This window comes from Aplidium turbinatum, chromosome 2 (genome assembly GCF_918807975.1).
Source record: "Aplidium turbinatum chromosome 2, kaAplTurb1.1, whole genome shotgun sequence".
NCBI lineage: Eukaryota > Metazoa > Chordata > Ascidiacea > Aplousobranchia > Polyclinidae > Aplidium > Aplidium turbinatum.
In genome coordinates, this window is record NC_137473.1 from 16,735,215 (window position 1) to 16,754,366 (window position 19,152).

Sequence of the window (19,152 nt, forward strand, 5' to 3'; positions counted from 1 at the left end):
CTTTTTCAAGTCGAAACGAAATTTTTGACACCTTTTCCTTTTTTTTAGCAAACATCTGAAAAAAAAACAATTATCGTAGAAATAAATTTTTATTATTGAGATGTAATCGAATAAAATCAGAGACTTTTAAAAATGGTAGCCTACCAAATTAATTATTTTTTTGTTTGTTCATCAACTAATCCCACAAGTTGTACCAAACTGAAAGAATAACGTAACAAACACCACAGTAAATATTTAAAATGTAATAACCTACTTTTGCACTTCTGCTTTTGTGGCCTATGCTTCAGCAAAAAAGCGTATTCCCAGCGAATATCAAGTCTTTTCAGCAGCGTTATTCATAATCACTCACTGGGGGCGACATGGACATTGACGCTGTAGCTGAAATGCAACAGCCCGCCGCATATGAAGTATTTTCATCAGCGTTATTCATAATCACTCACTGGGGATGACACGAGCATTGACGCTCGAGCTGAAATGCAACAGCCTGCCGCATATGAAGTCTTTTTGGCAGCGTTATTCATAATCACTCACCGGGGACGACATTGGCATTGACGCTCGTGTCGTCCTGATGTATGAGGGGACGACATTGGCAGGGGACGACATTTGCCACCCCATGCTAAGTATGTACTTACATCTGAATTAAGTGTATATCTGGTTTATTTTTTCTTAAGATATCACAACAACACATTGGTATCGTACATTACATAGTTTCATGAGAGAGGAAGGAAGTGAAAGACCTTATAATGGCGTCATCAAGTCAAATAATAAAATTTGGTCTGTTGAGTTCAGAAAATCACGTTTTGCTGTATTAATGGATTTATTATTTTGGGCTACCATACCAGGAGAATGCTCTGGTAGGCCATGATTGGTCACCAAAAAAATAGTTTTGAGACCGGTTCATTGATGTCATCGAAAAATCACTTCTATTTTATAGCCAAATGTTACCAGTACAAACAATAAGGGCATATTATTGATATGTGGTTAAGAATATACATAAACCAAAACTGTACTTTGCACAAGATCACCTTGTTTGACTATAACAATGCCTAAAATAAAAGCTGATCAAAGGTCGTGTGTATTCAATCCACTTGGTTAAATCAATGTTTATCTGTGTATGAACTGTTTCCTTTTACACCTAAAATCAATTATAACAGGCAAACAATTGAAAGTGGCTGTATCTATGGCATTGTACAATTAACCATTCCATGCTAAAGTTTTGTATCTACAGCACTCTCATTAAACATGCTCACAGTTGAAACATCGACCATTATGGTGGTTTTACTTTGAAGTTGATATCAGAAAATGCTTAAAAATGCAAATGTTATTAGATAAGGAGTTCTATTTCAATTAGAGGAAATTTTCGTCATTTATGGCAGGAGTTTATGATGTGGGAATACTAAGCTCTTCGATCAGAAAGCAAACCCAGCTTGAAAATCAGATAAGCATGATGAATTGCAAAGCTACACAGTTGGAAATTAACACTGAGTTGCATCTCACCGTACTGCCAATTATCTTACATACCATATAGCAATAAATATGACTGTAATATTTTTTAATACTGATTTTAATACAAATTTGCTAAGCTGGTGCTGAAAAACAAATTGGCTAGATGTTTAGTGCTTAATGATTTTAGTTGGCTAACTTTTTTATTTCAACATTATTGAATGAGAGAGTTTCTAGAATTGTTTAGCGTTTATTCCTATATTTTTTAGTGGTCAGTGTTATGTTTTTCTGAACATGTAGGTCAGAAGTGTCCAAACTTCCCGGGCAGGCTGAATTTGATAAATGCAAAAGTGCACGCAGGCCAACAGTCTTTGACAATATTGTTTTATTTAAAAAAAAGGTACATATATACTATAGCAATATTGTGCTATTTAATGTCATTTTCATACAACAAAGCATTTTAATTTCAATATGCAGGTTGAAGTATTTTAAGGTTTTGGTATAGAGTTCACTTTGTTGAACCATAGACAGACAAAACAAAGTTTTGTTTTGTCTGTTAAAGTACTTTGTTGTATAGATATCACGGGATATGAAGTTAGGCTGTATAAGCTATCTGCTTTTTCTTAAAAAATTAACACAACCAGAAACTTTGTAAAACACAGTAATGTGAAGGATGAACTGGCGTCTTAATTTCTATTCCTAGGTCATGTCTAGTTTGAGGTTAGTGATAGACAAGCGTAAAATATCATGTCGGTGAGAGTTGCTCAACTTTCAACTCGAGCAGTTCTTGTTCAAGTTTACAATCGAGAACGTCTGCTCAGTGCTCACACAAATATATTGAACCAAACAAGCTCAGTATTTTCTTCGCAATTCTGGAAATTTATTTTTATCCAACTGCTGGAAAAGGCACAAGGGAAAGATGTCGGCTTTGCAGAGAAGCTCAATTAGCTACAGGGGAGCTGAAGTCTCACCAGAGTTCAAGTGGAAAGAAGTGAAGAATAATAAACCCTTTACATTTGCAGCAAAATCTCGAAAGTATATAATTGTTTAATTTTCTGGCAAGAAAGTAAATGAATATGCTCGACTGTATCACTCAATATCATTAATATACTTTCCAGGCAATATATATTAGTTGATTTCGCAATGACGGTGCAACAATGATTCTAACTCTATCATAATTTGCTCTAGTAATGAATGTAGTCTATCCCAGACAAGACGCAAACTTTTTATTCTACTTCAGGTTGTACTCTTTTGTTGTATGTAAGTTTATTACTTAATTGTTGTGGTTTTAAAGTCAGGCACAATGGACACAACACCAAACTCACATTCCATATTTGGCAGAACCTTGGCAAAATTCCGAGAAAGACCAGCATTTTACATAGGTAGATACAAGATATCTCTTATATATTTCATACATTTTGCTTTTCATTATTGTGATTTTGCCAATTTTGATTTTTTTTTTCAACAATTTTGCTGTAACTGATATCATTGATTGAAACTTAAATTGTTGTAGCATCATCTTGTCAAATACACTAAACATTTCTGTCACGGAATGTTTTCTTTCGAGATTGCCTTGCGTAAAAAATAAAAAGCAGGCAGTGTGAGACGTGAGTATTTGATTCAGACTTAAAGCTTCCAACCACCTGTGGCTGTCGAAACTTCAAGTTAATGTTCTTTTATTTTTCTTCAAAAAGGAAATAAAGATTAATCATACCAAAATATGGAACTATTACTTGATCAACAATTTGTGTTGCTGTGTTGTACCACTGCAATGAACTTTGAGAAAACTCTCAAGCAACAAATTGTTGGTTTGCTCTGTTTCAATATAATATCTAAATGCTCTGCAAGAATGTAGTGTCGTAAGGTTATTAATAGCACACTTAACTTTTCAATATGTTATATATATAATACCTTTTAACAGCAAAAGTCACGTTGAAGTTCATAATCCACTATTACAATTTTATCTGCAGGTTCTGGGACTTTGGCCGTAATAGCTGGTGCTGGACTTTATGGATTGAAAGCAAGAAAAATACGCCTTTCTTTATATCTTATAAACCTTCGTTTGGCTGCTCAAGGAAGTTTTGTAAGTCCAAGTTAGGTTTTGCAAATTCATTCTGTATTTTGAAGTTTAAAGCTGCCTTTAGCTTCTTGACTTTTAAAGCAGATAACTGCTCATTTGCTGCTTGAGACAAGATGAAAATCTTGGATGATCTTATTTGATATTTCCTTATATTATTCATCCGGTCTTGAAGTTGAATGCTGCTTTTGAGTTAAAACAAACTAGTTTCATGTCAGGCGGTTTGCAACTGTACATTGCTATCTGAAGATTAACATTTTCTTCAGACAAGAATTGAAGCATTTTTGGATGAGTTGAACATAAACATTTCATTGTGACATAACATGAAATTGCCTCACAAATGTTCAAGACGCATTTATTTATTTTTCATCTATTCGTTGTGTTGTCATTCAACCTCTGCAACATTAACTCGCTGAAAAACGACTGGTTTTGTCGGCTTAGGTACAAGTTACTGTTCCTGCTTGCGATCACAATGTCTCTCCAATCGTCATGTAGCATTACTACGTGATGTTGCAATGACATATTTTTAAAACAACAATTTGCAAAAAATGATAGCTTTCCATTTGTATTAACAAAAAAAGTGTATTTGTACCAATGCTGCATGCATGACTTCTTTTACAGTGATAAGAAAATGATGTGGCCAAGTATCATTTAAACTTCGTTCCTTGATTGCTGATAGGATTGTTTCCTTTTGAGAACTTTCAAAACGTCGTTAAATAGTTTACCTGAAATTTCTCTTTTTGCAGGTTGCTGTTCTAACGGGTGGCGTTGCATATTCATTAGCTCAACGTTATGTGAACAAGAATACTGAAAATGAAAGGTCTAATGTAACAGGAAGATAGAAGCTTCAAAGTTCTTAACACTGTCCCTTTTGTAGTTTAGGTCAAGTTAATTTAAAAACCGTTTTTCTGTCGGTGGTCGCTAAACTGTTTAAAAAAATCTTTTTTACTTCATGATATGATATCAAAGACGTTTTTACTCACGAAAACTTTAATTTTGTAAAACAATCATTTCCTCAATTAGCTCAGTATATTTATTGTGTCAATAGAATGGACTTTTGTTTTGTTAAATCAACCACTTGCATCATTGTTTTTGCGGGTTGACAGGTTTTCGTTCGGGGTATTATATTTTCACTCAACCTCCGACTTACTGTGCACATGATGTAGTTGATATCTTGTATTTTTGGATTTTATTTCAAAAGACACCATTTCGTCATAGTTTCTTCCATTTTATGTAACTTCAACAGGTCACATTTCAGTTGTACGCTACTGAAATTAGCAATTTTCAAATATTTAGTTTTCTCTTTATTCTACTCCCCTATTTCAAAATGGAGTGTTTAACTTTTTGAGTCGTTTGGTTATCTAGAACTTGATGTGTTCAGCAAAAATAACAATTAAATTTCTTGCATTATCATCCTAGCATAACTTGGGTTGTATGTACCGCATGCAGTAATAGCAAAAGGAATCAGTCTGTTTCCATGCATTGATTCTATATAGATCGCTGTTGGATGATGTAATAAGATTGTGTTACGTGTCAAGTGATGCAATGTTTTATTTCGTCAGTTGGCAGCAAGCCAGTTCTTGTTTACATTGGTTCACCTTATAAAGATGTTGAATCAAAATCAATGTTGAATCTATGACTAATAATTTGTTGTGAAGGTTATTCAATGTCACTTGGTTAACATTGCTTAAGTGTGACCTCTAGTGTTCATCACCTCAGCTGTTTTTCTGCCACTACAGTTTCCTGATTAATAAGAAGTAACGACTAGAACATCACACAACTAAAGCGAAAGAGAAAATTGAAAAAAGAAAACTAATCGGGAAAAAATGATGGTTTGCGAAAGAGAGTTTTTTGGCGCTAAAAGTAACTACTTTCAATTCTCTCATTTTCGCAAACCATCATTTTTTTCCGATTAGTTTTTTTTCAATTTTCTCTTTCGCCTTAGTTGTGTGATGTTCTAAGTTTTTCCTTAATAAGAAGTTTAATTTGGCTTCGTAGTTTTCAATTTTTTTAGTTTATCACAAGCAAAGCTTGCAGTCATTTCTGTGCGGAACTCAATAAACGTTTAAAACTGTAATTATTATGACACAATCAAACACTTGTTACTCGATACTAGTATCAAACGGAATAACAGGTCAGGTAGTCTATTATACTTTGGTTTTTATTAAGTTTTGATCTCAGATTAAACTTGCGATAACAACAGAAAACGATGTTTTCTACCTGCGAAAAAAACGTATGTATTGAACAACACGACCATTTTGGGCCCCAAATCATGACACATCTAAGAAAAACGCAATTTATTCAAAGAATACGAGGTGGTTTCTTCAAGTTTCCAGGCCTTAAAATCATTCCAGGTCCAAAACTACCCCCTCCCCCTGTCAACGTTACTGTTGTACAACTAGGCCTACTTAAAGCGGTTATAACTTAGTGAAATGAGCCATTCTATGCCCAAATCGCTCATAACCGATAACCACTTCAACTGTTGATAGTTCAAAATATTTTTTAAAACTAGACCGCAAACGCATTTTACCTGGAATATAAAGCGATGGAGATGTAGCCTAATGTTACTGAAGTCTAGCGAATTTTGTTCGTTGTTACTCATGTTATGTATAAAAAGATGCAAAGCTAAAAGTTGTGAATGATAGGCAAACACAACCGAGTCCACCATCGCAGCAGCTGCAACTGGTGCTTTTTACTAATATTTCTGGCATATGTGTTGAGATTTTTTTGTTTTTGGTACACAAATGACATCGCTTCCTTTTGAGCACTGCTATTGGAATATCTGCACCAACGTTCTGTAGTGAATATCCCCCTTTGCTAAATAGCACTTCTACTGTGGATGTTTACTTTTTTTGATGTGCTTTATGATATCTAAAACTACTAGATGTTCTAGAGATGTTAGAAACAGTTTTCTTTTGTTTACTTTGCATAACTTTCACCCAGAGTAAAGAAAACTCTAAATCAGTGGTTCTCAACGTTTTTGTCTTGGCCGACCCCTTTTAGAGTCTTCAAAGCGGTTGCCGACTCCTAGCAATTTTTATCTGAAATTTTGGTATATCGTGTCTCCTAATGAAATTAAATGTTTCATAAGTTTCGAAGCGACACACTGAGAAAAAATTGCTGAACTCTCGACGCACTTATGACGATTAATGGCATTGATGAAGTTATGTTATGAGCAAAATGTTGGCACATAGGATAAAAATCAGTAATTTATATGCTAATTTAATGTTTTTCTATAAATTTTATCAAACAATAAGTTAATACAAATTGTGCTACCGTTCAGAGGTGGGCAGTAGCGCGCTACTTTTGTAGCGGCGCTACTTTTTAGTTAGAATAGCGGCTGCAGTAGCGGCGCTATTTTTTTCCAAAGTAGCGGTAGCGGAGAAGGGCTACTTTTTTCAGTCGCATTCCCGCTACTTTTTAATTTAAAATAAAAAAAACAATCGTTTTTTTTGCAACACTGGCGTCGTCAAGCAGCTATATTATATAGCCTATATAATCGGTTTGGTTGCAAAGTTTCCATCTTTTGGGAATCTCGTTTTCTGGTGTGGAGCTGCGATCAAGGTATGAAATCGATAATTAATAATAGCCGAAATAAAGTTGTATATAGACTACATGCAGTGAGCATTACCTCATCAGTCGTTACCTATGCTAAGATGTCCAAAAATAAGGTTTTTTATCGTATTGGTTAAAGTAAAACTATTGACAAATGGTTAGCCAAGATATTTGTTGCTGATAAAAATTTGCTTACCGGATGGTTTTTGTTAAAAGAAATTATTACAGGGCTATTTTGTGTGATGTCTTTTGCTTACAACATAGTTTATCTTATTTCTAAACAACTCATTTATTTTTAGCTGACGTCAACTTCTTCGGCGAATATCTCCGTGCGATGAAGCCAGGCTACATTCTCCAGGGCGAGTCCATGGCGTGTTACGGAGTCTTGCTTTCAACCATTACAATTTGCGCGAAGAAGTTGACCGAGATCAGTGACCTGTGAGGAGTTGAGAGAAAAGGTCCTGGAAGGGGTGAAGAAATGATTCAACAAGTGCTTCAACGATATAAAATACGTTATGGCATCATGTCTAATTCATCCCTCCTTCAAGACGTCGTTGCTACAATTTCTGCACTATGTTTCCACGGATGATGCTGACGCACTGCGAGAAAAAGTCAAGACAGATGTAATGCGACTGTTGCGGGAGACATCAGGTTGATACCTAGAAGAGTGACACCTACACCAGTCACGACTCCAAGGATAAATTTTTTGGTGTGTTGGCGCCATCCCGTGATACGTCGGTGCAGAAGGAAAAAGCAACTTTTTTCGGACAGGAGCAAGTGCTTGAGTTTTTCGAATACCGAGTTAAAACATTTGTTCATTAAATACAACACCCCCATTGCTTCCAGTACTGCGGTGGAGTGACTTTTCTCTGTTGGAAAAGATGTGCTTAAGCCAAAGCTGGCAGGACTTAGTGACTTTCATTTTGAAATGCTCGTGTTTTTGAAAAATGCGTAACAATAAATTTCCTTAGAATGTGTTTTCTATAACGACGTTAAAATGACAGTGCAAACGAATGATAACATTCGTTTTCAAGGTCATTTTTGCGTCACTAGGGACTTGAAGAGTGTTTCCTAGTGTCATTTCGGACAAAAGTAGCGGTAGCGCGCGCTACTTTGATCCGAGTAGCGGTAACGGGTAGCGCGCTACTTTTGTAAATTGGTAGCGGTAGCGCGCGCTATTTTGGCCAAAGTAGCGGTAGCGGGTAGCGCGCTACTTTAAAAGTAGCGGGTGCCCACCTCAGCTACCGTTACAAAGAATTTCTCACTTTTGATTTGTAATCAATATTAACTAGTTATAATCATTTAAGTTATTTTGGCAGCCGATTGTAGCATCGAATAGACAGCGATAGACACGTGTTTCGCCCATGAGGCTGGGCTCATCAGTATCGCACCATATTCTTGCCACTTGAGTAATCGACCGCCGCTTTACCAGTCAGTTTAACTCTTATCTTTGTGGAAAGAAAGAGCCAACAAAACCAGCATGTGCCTGGGGTGGGTCAATGTGAAGAAAGGCGTTCTTCCCGGCTATCAGCACAAGGCTGATTACTCACTAGCACAGCGAGCAGCAGTAACGCTTCGCTAACCAGAACGGTGTAGCTTCCACGCTAGCCATTAAGACCTCCAATTAAACGTTTAAGTTATTTTGGCAGCCGATTGTAGCATCGAATAGACAGCGATAGACACGTGTTTCGCCCATGAGGCTGGGCTCATCAGTATCGCACCGTATTCTTGCCACTTGAGTAATCGACCGCCGCTTTACCAGTCAGTTTAACTCTTATCTTTGTGGAAAGAAAGAGCCAACAAAACCAGCATGTGCCTGGGGTGGGTCAATGTGAAGAAAGGCGTTCTTCCCGGCTATCAGCACAAGGCTGATTACTCACTAGCACAGCGAGCAGCAGTAACGCTTCGCTAACCAGAACGGTGTAGCTTCCACGCTAGCCATTAAGACCTCCAATTAAACGATACTGATGAGCCCAGCCTCATGGGCGAAACACGTGTCTATCGCTGTCTATTCGATGCTACAATCGGCTGCCAAAATAACTTAAACGTTTAATTGGAGGTCTTAATGGCTAGCGTGGAAGCTACACCGTTCTGGTTAGCGAAGCGTTACTGCTGCTCGCTGTGCTAGTGAGTAATCAGCCTTGTGCTGATAGCCGGGAAGAACGCCTTTCTTCACATAGTTATAATCAGTTAATCACAGTCATGGCAAAAGTGAGTGCTAACTGCTAACAGAATGCTGACTCACGTTTGCATTTCTAAGTTGAACATATTACATAGCCAATTTCTCTTTAACTCATATAACTTAGGTTATATGTTTTTTTTTAGGTAGGAAACCAAACCTTTATGCGATGTACCAGGCGCGGATCTAGGAGTTTTTTTCGGGGGGGGCCAGAAAATTTGAAAATCAATTAAACAGAAAGAAAAAGATAAAACAGATATTAACAATGATACTACGACAGTAGCGTAGCCAGGAATTTTGAAAGGGGGGGGTTTTACGGCCGGCGGGCGAAGCCCGTCGGCGTCTTCGCCAAATGCGACACCCAGCGGCGGGGGTCTGGGGGGCAGCCCCCAGAAAATTTTGAAAAATTGCTTTGAATTTGGTGCATTCTGGGAGCATTTTCAACAAAAATGTGGGTATAAATATTCCTGTAAAATGGTGATAAGATCATGTTTTCTTCGGATTTTTCGGTAATAAACCTAAGTCTCTATGTTTTCTTGTTGCTAATTCCTGGCTGAGATATTTAAATGTTTGGTATTGGCAAAACTCGCTCTTTTAATGCAGTTTCGTTTAAAATTAGGAAAACTTTATTTTAGAGAAACAGAGACTGAAAGCATTATTCTCAATATCGTGATGTCACACGCGTGCCAAAGGGGGAGGGGGTTGTAACCCCCCCCCTCCCCTTGGCTACGCCACTATACTACGACATATACGATATGCCATAAAATAAAATATACATTAAAAGAAACAGCCATTTCATCAATTGTGAATGTTTGAAAAATACATTTTGCTTGAATAAAAATTGCTAAGCATGCAAAGTAAACTTGAAATCTGGTTTAAAACCCTGTATGCAGTGTCCATGACCAATTGGATGTTTGTATGTTTGCAAGCATAGACGGCAATTGATTGAAATTATAATGAAGGCTAAAAACTATAAAACAGCCATTCAAGGTTTCAGATTGTATCAACTGACGTCATTTGGTTCAGCATTGGTTTCAGCTGAGTCAGCTCCAACAAATGTTGCTATTAAAATGCATTTACAGTTGTATAACGGAATAAAGGAGTCTGATCGATGGATGATTTTAACCATAATAATAACAAAAAATTACCCCCCCCCTCCCAGATAAGTTAAGTCTGCCGTGGGACTAATATCAGTTGTGTAGACGCATATCAAACGATTTGATGCGGATACATAGAATTTCAACAATAATTCCTCGCAACATTTCGGGGGGGGCCCGGGCCCCCTGGGCCCCCCCATAAATCCGCGCCTGCGATGTACTTTAAAATTTCTAACGACGCACCAGCGCATTGCGACGTAGGCCTACATGTTGAAAATCATTGTTATACACGAATAAAGCAACACCAACTATAAATTTCGTAATTTATCAATCATGCTGCAAACGCGAAAACTTTCACGGACCCCCTGAAATTGCTTACCGGACACCGGTTGAGAACCACTTCTCTAAATCAGGGGTCACCAAACTACGGCCCGCGGGCCAGAACCGGCCCGCAAACTGATTTTATCCGGCCCGCCACGTGCTGCAGAAATTACAGCTGCACTACAATTCTGTACATGTGCTTCCCTTGGTATTAGCAACCGTCTTTGGCTTTGCCTTTTTGTGTAGTAGAGACTTCTTTGTTAAAATTGTTCGTTCTTATAGTTCGTTGTTGTATGTTGAATTTGTACATTTTTCCACCAGGCAGCCTACATGTTGGTAATGGTGTTCTGTATTTATTATTAGGCCACCACAAATGGGCAGGGTATGGGATGGAATGGAAGATGTTTTTTCCATCTTCCATCCTGAGATTTTCTTCCATTTCATCTTAGAAATTTTCCATTCCATCTCAGAAATCTCTTACATCTTCATATTTTGTGATCTCCACGTTGAATATGCCACAAATAAACTTAAAAACCACAGGCTAAATTTAAGCTAAAAATTTAACAGCAGTATTTTCCTAAGGATTACGTACCGTTTGGTGTTAGGCGTTGGTTTAATACGAACCGAAAATCGAATTATTTCAGCAAGCAACGTAATATTTTGCATGTCTTGATAAAGCGTTAGAAAGTTAATGATGGAAGATTGTCTTCCATCCCATCATCAAGATCTTCCATTCCTTTCCATCCTTGACATTTTCCATCTTCCATCTCAAAATCTGTCTTCCATTCCATCCCATTCCCTGCAAATGGGGACAGCCTAGGCCAAATTTGGAAAGATGTAATGTTTTTTCAAGAGCACGATGCCCTGTAGTGTATCACAGCAGTGGATAACTTTTCCAGCAACCTTTCGATTTTCATCACAACTTTGCTATTTATTGTGCTCAATTCAAGTCAATGGAGATTGGAAATAGTTGTAGGCCTATATCTTTTCGCAATTTGCATCCGGCCCGCAGCTGTTAATCTCGCAGCAACTCGGCCCTCAGAGAAAAAAGTTTGGTGACCCCTGCTCTAAATGATAAAAGAAGAAATTCCAGCAACATCCACCAAGTTATTAAAAACACATTCTGGACCTCGGGCTTCTGGAAGTATAATCTCATTGCCACATTTCAGGGATTCTTTAAGCAGATTTCTGCTGGGAGGAAGCAATTTTTACTGTGATTATTCTAGTAATCTAGTTGCTGGGGGGCTTCGCTCTCACACTTTCTCAAAAATCCAAGTCGAGTTACACTAATTAAAAAAGTGGTTTCGTACAGATAGTTTAGCTTTCGTGGTTGCATGTGAAATAGGCTAACTTATTCACCGGACCGCTAAAAATATTCAATTTGTCTAACCGGACCTTTGTTAACATTTGTTGAGTAACCCTGACCTAGATTTTCAACTTGATCACCTACATAATTTCTGGCAAACTTGACTTCCGAGAAATTGGCATTTATTGTTTGCTTTGTCTATTACTCTATAGCAGGGGTGTTCAAACTTTTTCCCAGGCGGGCAAGATGTGATAATTCGAAAGTGCCCGCGGGCCAGGTTCTGACAATCTTGTGAGGTTGTAGCCTATGTGATATTAGGTTGGATAAGTTAGGTGGTAGGCTACCCTACAAGTTATCTGCTTTTCCATCAGAAATTAATACAGCCAGAACTTTGTAAAACACAGCCATGTTAATGTGAAGGATGAAACTGACGTCTTCGTTTTTGCACTCATGTGAAGTCTGGTTCGAAATTAGTGATAAACAAGTGTAAAAATATCACATAGGTGGGAGTCGCTCAGCTTTGATCCATGTTTGATCTCAAGCGATTTTTCAAGTTCATAACCAAGAACTCACACGCTCATACGAAAACTTTGCACCGTACAAGCTCAACATTTTCTTTGCAGACTTGCGCATTTTTGAAATTTATTTTTATCCAACTGCTGGTAATAAGGCATGAGGGAAAGATGTTGCTGTCGACGCCGGTACTCGGCGTCGCGGTGAAGCTCAATCATCCGGAGCCTCGTCAAAGTTCAAACAAAAACAAGTGAATACCGTAGCAAGAAGTTCTTTACATTTGAGACAAAATCTCAAAAGCGATTGTTGAATTTGCTAGCGAGAAAATGAATGCTAGAATGCATACTCGACTATCGCTCATTGCCATTCTCTCAGGCAATAATAGTTGATTTCGCAATTATGACGCAACAATGATACTAACTTTTCTTCTTTGCTTTTGTCTGTGAGAAAATGCGGTCTTCATTAACCTATGTTTTATGGTCTTCATTAACCTATGCATCTGTAGTCCAAAGGTAACACATTGTTTGCTTGGACACCACTGATATAGACTAAAACTGCGCTGTGTGATGAAAGAGCAAACCGCTTGATAGACAAAAGAAAAATTCATGCCGTAGACCCATGCCGATCGCATCACAGATCAGGCAGCAATGATTGATTCTAATTTTTAGGCGATATGTTGTAAAAAGTCATGACCTCGATATAGCCTGCTGCTCATGGCCAAAAAAAATTGAGAGTTCAATCAGTTTAAAATTGGCAATTCCTGGCTAAGCGGGCCCAAACATCACTTTGAATACAACAGACGATCAAGTAACTGAGTTTATTACTTTGCTACGATTTCAATTTTTCTGAGTTTCGTTTGGTGGTTCACAAAACTTTTTCATTGCGTAACATGCTTCGGTGCACCAGGGCCGTTGAGAAGATTATTTGGGCCCGGTACCAATGAGATTTTCTGGGCCGAAATTAAAATACTTCTAAGAAAATCGTGCTATATCCAAAGAACATGCGGTGGTTTCTTCAAGTTTTCGGGCCCCCTGAAAAGGTTACAGCCCCTAAAATCATCCAGGACCCAGGTTTAAAAGTCCCCTCTAGACCCCCCTGTCAGAGTTACTGCAGTTACTACTAACAAGCTTGAAAAAAATGATCTTTTCATTCATTCTAAACATATCCATTATAGACTTACCAGTCTCAAAGTAGGACGTCTGTTTACTGCTTATCTACGTTTGTTTAAAATTGCAAAGCATCAGGTGTCACTATGCAAAGAATAGACTTCCAGAAGCTGTCATCGTTTAAACCAGAATATCAAACCATGGTGTTTAATTTTATCTCATTGTCATTCATTAAACAGCCGTCACACTGAAAAGGTTTGCCGTCGCTGATTTCAAAGCAATCGCGACATGTTTGAATGCCCATTCATTCAAAAGGTTTTGATAAACTTCTCTTCAGGCCTCAGCCATCAAGTTTCGTGGTTTGCACAATCTGGGTGATTCCGCTGCTGTCAAGAGACATTTTTCTATTGGCGTCTGAATATGCATGAGCTTCACGGTTTCACGGATAACGCTTACGTAACAATTTGACTTTTGAAAAGAATGATCAATAACGATGCGGATCGCACTAGCTTCCTTTCATTTCTTTGTAGATTTTCGCGAACTTACGTAACAATTTTATGATCAGTTAGTCCTACAAAAGCGTTAACATGACTCAGGACCATAGAAATGCATTTAAAAAGGTTTTCTTCCATTATGCGTCATTTACTTCACGTTTCCGAATATAAAAGAAAAGATGATTTGATGCTTAGCTTCATATTTGTATAAACCTTCACATCATTCTCAGAATTGAAAGTAAGTTTTTGGTTTCATTACTTTTCGGCGGTTGAAATTCAAACTTGAAATTTTAATATTATTAATCAATTTTTGTTCAGTTTTTCTTCAATTTTATTTAGGGATAATTTTATTTTGTTATGCGTCGTTTTATATAACTTATAACAGCCTTCTGGCCGCGTGTTTACACTGCACACTTGTGCAGTCGATAACCTCAAGGTAAAGGCTTATTCATCCATTATCATGCTCACTAAAGATAGCACAAGCTCACTGCTTTGTATTTTGCAGACAAAATGATGTTAAAGGGGATGATCCTTCTTTTCTTTGTGGTTTTGCTGGTTTCAAGTGGAAACTGCCGACGACGAAAAAGGTAAAATCTGTTCTGCATCTTAGGCCGATTTACTGTTGGACCAAACAATGGAAATAAACAACATGTTTCCTATAGAATACAAAATAAGCTAAATTGGAAATAGTTTTGTCAAATTTTGTTATAATTTCAAAGAAGCTGTTATATTTTGCTTGTCGGTATGGTAAAGCTAAAAAAAGCCAAATAGGCCTCCTGCCTTGTGTAATTCATCAATAGCCTATACCCTATATTTAAAATCATCAATATTTAAAACCATGTAAAATGTTTTAAAAAAATAAGTCTTTTAATTTCAGCCGAAAAGCGAAAGCAAAAGCAAGTTCTGTTGCTTCACCTGTTTCAAAGAAATTGGCCTCAATAACTGTCGACATTCTAAGGGATAACGCAGACTTGAAAAAAATGCAAATGGTGGTGAGTGATATTTAGTAATCATTTTAGGAATATAATAAACAATATCTTTATTAGCAAAACGATTGGGGCCCTTGGTCAATCTGAATAAAAACTACTCAGCCCAAAAGTTGGATTTAAAAGTTATGTTGGCTAACGCTTCAAATACTAAACTGTTTTCCTCAGCAATGCTACAAATCAACTCTCTCAAGTTACTGTAATTTAAATGATTTTACATTTTAATGAAAACAATTTGGCTTTTTAACGTTTACTAACGTGCGATTGATAATAATGAATCTCAGTTCAACGTTTGGAAAAATATACCTACAATAGTATTGTTTGGTTACAGTTGACACCAATAGGCCTACAATAAAATTAATCTTTTAAAATAAATGTAATCATTTAAACTACTACACATATGAACATATAGGCTATACAGTATATCATTATCAATTTTATCTTTAACTAAACGCAATATGTTTACTGTTGAAATAACCAGGATCCAGATGAGTACAAAGATCTAATGATGAACACTGCTGATGAAATAAGCCTAATTATGAAGCCTGATGGAGTTAAAGCTGTGATGGACGAAGTACAACATCTCATAAATGAAAGTAAGTTTAAACGTCTAATTCTTTCCGTTTCTGATTTCATTGAGCACACTTTGGCAATGTCCTTTAGAAGGGCGTATAGGCGATCTTGTGTGACGCTTGAACAAGGGCGTCAGTACGACACCGCTCTAAAGCATGCGATTGTGTCTTGACAAGATACTTAACAATATGCCAAAATAATTGGAAGCAGCTGACTAGATGACTATTTGTCCCTTCGCTACTTTCAGCTGTAGGCAATATTATGTGATTTGTAATGTTGCATGGTATCGCAATGGATGTAAATAAAGAATTGTTGTTATTATAATATCCAAAACAATATTTCTTTTTAATCTGGTTGACATAAGAGCTCTTTGTCTTTACATTATTAAAAATTTAACTAACCTTCTCTAGAAAAGTGGAAGAAAATATAGGCCCAGGGCTGTTGTGGTTTTGACATTCAGTGATGTGAAGGATAGTGATAATTAGTGTTAGCCTAACTTCAAAAACAATTTTAGTGGATACTTAACCTTTTTAAATCTGAAACACAAACAAATAAATATATCGCCTGACACAATTCATACTTTTCAGAATCGCAGTTCAACTTGGATGCTTTGAAAGAGATTCTTCTCACATAACACAGTTTGTTCTTCGTTCTGTGAAACAAACTGTTTTTAAGAATTTTAATCAAGAAATTTTTAATCGTTAAAATTTATACAGCAACAATTTAGTACCGTATTGAAATGTAGAGTGACAAAAAAAAAATCTTATTCACGGACTATTAAGATATATAAATCAGCCTTGACTACAATTGCATGTAACATTGTGGGATTATTGTATTTAAATAACTTGTGTGGTCTAACTAAGAATTTGAAAAAGCATTCTCGTCAGTTGATCGTATAATGGGTTGTGCTCATTGATGATTGTGTAATAAATAAACATACTTTTGACGTGATTACATTATTGAATATGTATTGAAATTGCAAGGCTACTGCGCTAGTGGTCTACGCCTAGGCTAATCTCATAATACGCTGTTCAGTTCGGTTCACTATCGGCTGCATAGCCGAGTGGTAAGAATCATCGTAAGATATTCGAAGGCGCCTGTTCAAGACCACTCTGTTACGCTTTTGGTATGGCACTGAATAATATGCTTGAACGTGGACATCAAAATTGGCTTCCTTGCCTGCTCGCTCTCTTTTATGCTCAATCTTCAATCCATGCGATAGTTCTGAGCCAGAATATAAAAATATCGGTCAAGGCAATACACTGCGATTTTATCAGGAAAAGTAGTCCATTCTTATTTGTTGGTGGAAAAAGTAGTAGACCAATCTATTTCCATTTTACTGTCTGCTTTGGTATTCTTAAACAAATCGCAGAAGTTATGACCTGTTGAAGGATAGCACATTGAGACGGCAAATGTCCAATTTCGAGTCAGTTTATTGAAATCCTGACCTAAGTATTTAATCGTGTAAAAATCTCAAGAAAAAATTTGGGTTACCTATAGTTAGGCTAAACGTAATCAAATAGATTCAAGAGATTTCATTTTTTTTCTCAAAAGGGCTGCAACATGGTAAACCGTTAGGCCTACCACTGAGATACAGCACATTGAGTGCCGTAACGATTCAGTGGAGTGGTGCCTCACTCCGTCGCCTGCCTGTGTTTAAAACTCGATGCTGTCACAGGAAGCCTACTTAACTCTTAGTTTGGCGTAGATTTCAGTAATCACCTGTTATCTAGGTAAACTGGATGGAATGTTGCAAGGCAGTTGAGAGGATGTTTCTGGCACTATACCAATAAGATTCTTGGCCCCCTAATCAAGACACTTTTAAGAAAAACGCGCTGTATCCAAAGAACACTGTGATTTTCTCATGTTTCTGGGCTCCTTGAAAAAGTTTCAAGCCCCTAAAATTATCCTGGGCTCTGTTCTAAAAGTTACCCTTGGAACCCTCTGTCAACGCTACTGAAATGTTGCATCAAATTTCGATGAGACATCGATTGGACAAACATCCAGAGAGCTTGTTTGTGTTTTGATATGTTTGAAGACGGACGCAAATGATGAAATTCCTTCACTTCTCGTTCACAGGCGTTGAATTCAATAATACCATCGTAGTAAATGATTCCAAAGCGGCACCACGTGGTTAAACTAAACTATCTTACAGTATTTTTATGCGTAAGATCGATTAAACCGAGTCATTCCGGTGGTGAAGATTAATGGCTATGATTTGCCATTTTGTTCTAACTACAGAAATGATGTTGATTTGAGCATACGTGTAGGCTGTTTTTCAGTCAATTGTTTTCTATTGATTACGTTACTCGAACTGGGATGGATATTTTACAATTAGATCACATCATCAACGATTGCAATCTCTTCAACCAACCTAGGGAGTATACTACGAGTATACTAATTTACAGTACTTAGATAAGCAATGAAAATTAATAGACGGTATTGTTATTGATATCAATTCAATATGATTTCAGTGATTATACAGTAATACAATGTAATACAGTAGCGTATCCAATTAATTAGCAACGACCTTTTAAAGTACACGTTAATTCGAACAGAAATAAGAATTTATCAAAAGTCTCAGTCATTTTAGAAGATTTCACCACCGGTTACAAGACCACCTATGATTGTTTTCAATGTAGTCGGGAAAATATAGTCAACCTGGGATGGTACAAAGATCCTCAGCCCCAGGAGCTCAAACAAAGAAGATGTTAATTTGTAATTAGAAAAAGTAATTATTAGGAGAACACAATGAAATACTACAGGCAATAATTGAATTTGGACTGTGCAGAAAGAATAGTTTCAACGCCAAATAATGGAAAAAGATAATGTGTTGCGTAGTATGCATGTAATAAAATTTTTGGCGTTGCTCTCAACTGAGAAGTAACTTTAGTCAGCAATGGCCGAGTGGTTAGCGCGTTGGGCTCGCAGTCGAGAGCCTGCATGTTCGACTCCAGCCACCCGCACTTGCTGTTGTTTCTCTGGGCAAGAAACTTTACGATAATTGCCTCTACCCAGTGATCGATTTCGAGTAATGGGTAGTACCAAATTTAAGTCATAAATAGAGTAGACAACCGGAAACAGACATTGCCGTCGGCTGCAGCGTGGGTCAGGTGTACGTCGGAAGGCGTACACCGATGCATAGCGCTCAAGTCCGCTTTCCCGCAATGCAGGATAAAGATAAACAAACAAACCCCATCATGAAAGCAAGTTTAGTAATCTCCTAGCCATCGTCGCCAACACCAGCTAAATGCAGCAATCGCTTTAAATCTCCCAAATAGACGTCCACAGTCTTTCTCCCAGTCCCACGTTATTCTTCGAAATTCATCGAAAGCTAAAAATTTGTTCTTAGCAAATGCACGCCTCAACGCATTTTCAATTGCATCGGCATCCTCTTTTTCTCTACTGCTTGATCGTAGACGGCAAACGCAGGCCCATCGAGAAAAAGCGGAGTAACGCCCGCCAAATCTTTTAACTTTAACAAACTTTTTGCTAAGTTAGC

The 19,152-nt window shown here is 37.3% G+C and overlaps 2 protein-coding genes across 2 annotated transcripts; both read left to right on the forward strand.

The window, feature by feature from the left end:
• The first annotated feature begins 2,687 nt into the window (after positions 1–2,687).
• Positions 2,688–5,624, forward strand: LOC145765068 (HIG1 domain family member 1A, mitochondrial-like). The gene is made up of 3 exons (XM_082576807.1): positions 2,688–2,825; positions 3,414–3,526; positions 4,267–5,624. The coding sequence occupies exons 1-3, from the start codon at positions 2,747–2,749 to the stop codon at positions 4,360–4,362; spliced, it is 288 nt and encodes a 95-aa protein (XP_082432933.1). The 5' UTR covers positions 2,688–2,746; the 3' UTR covers positions 4,363–5,624.
• Positions 5,625–14,262: 8,638 nt separating this feature from the next.
• LOC145765581 (uncharacterized) lies at positions 14,263–16,596 on the forward strand. Its single transcript, XM_082577418.1, has 5 exons — positions 14,263–14,329; positions 14,597–14,678; positions 14,969–15,083; positions 15,559–15,673; positions 16,238–16,596. The coding sequence occupies exons 2-5, from the start codon at positions 14,602–14,604 to the stop codon at positions 16,282–16,284; spliced, it is 354 nt and encodes a 117-aa protein (XP_082433544.1). The 5' UTR covers positions 14,263–14,329; positions 14,597–14,601; the 3' UTR covers positions 16,285–16,596.
• The last annotated feature ends 2,556 nt before the right edge of the window (positions 16,597–19,152 follow it).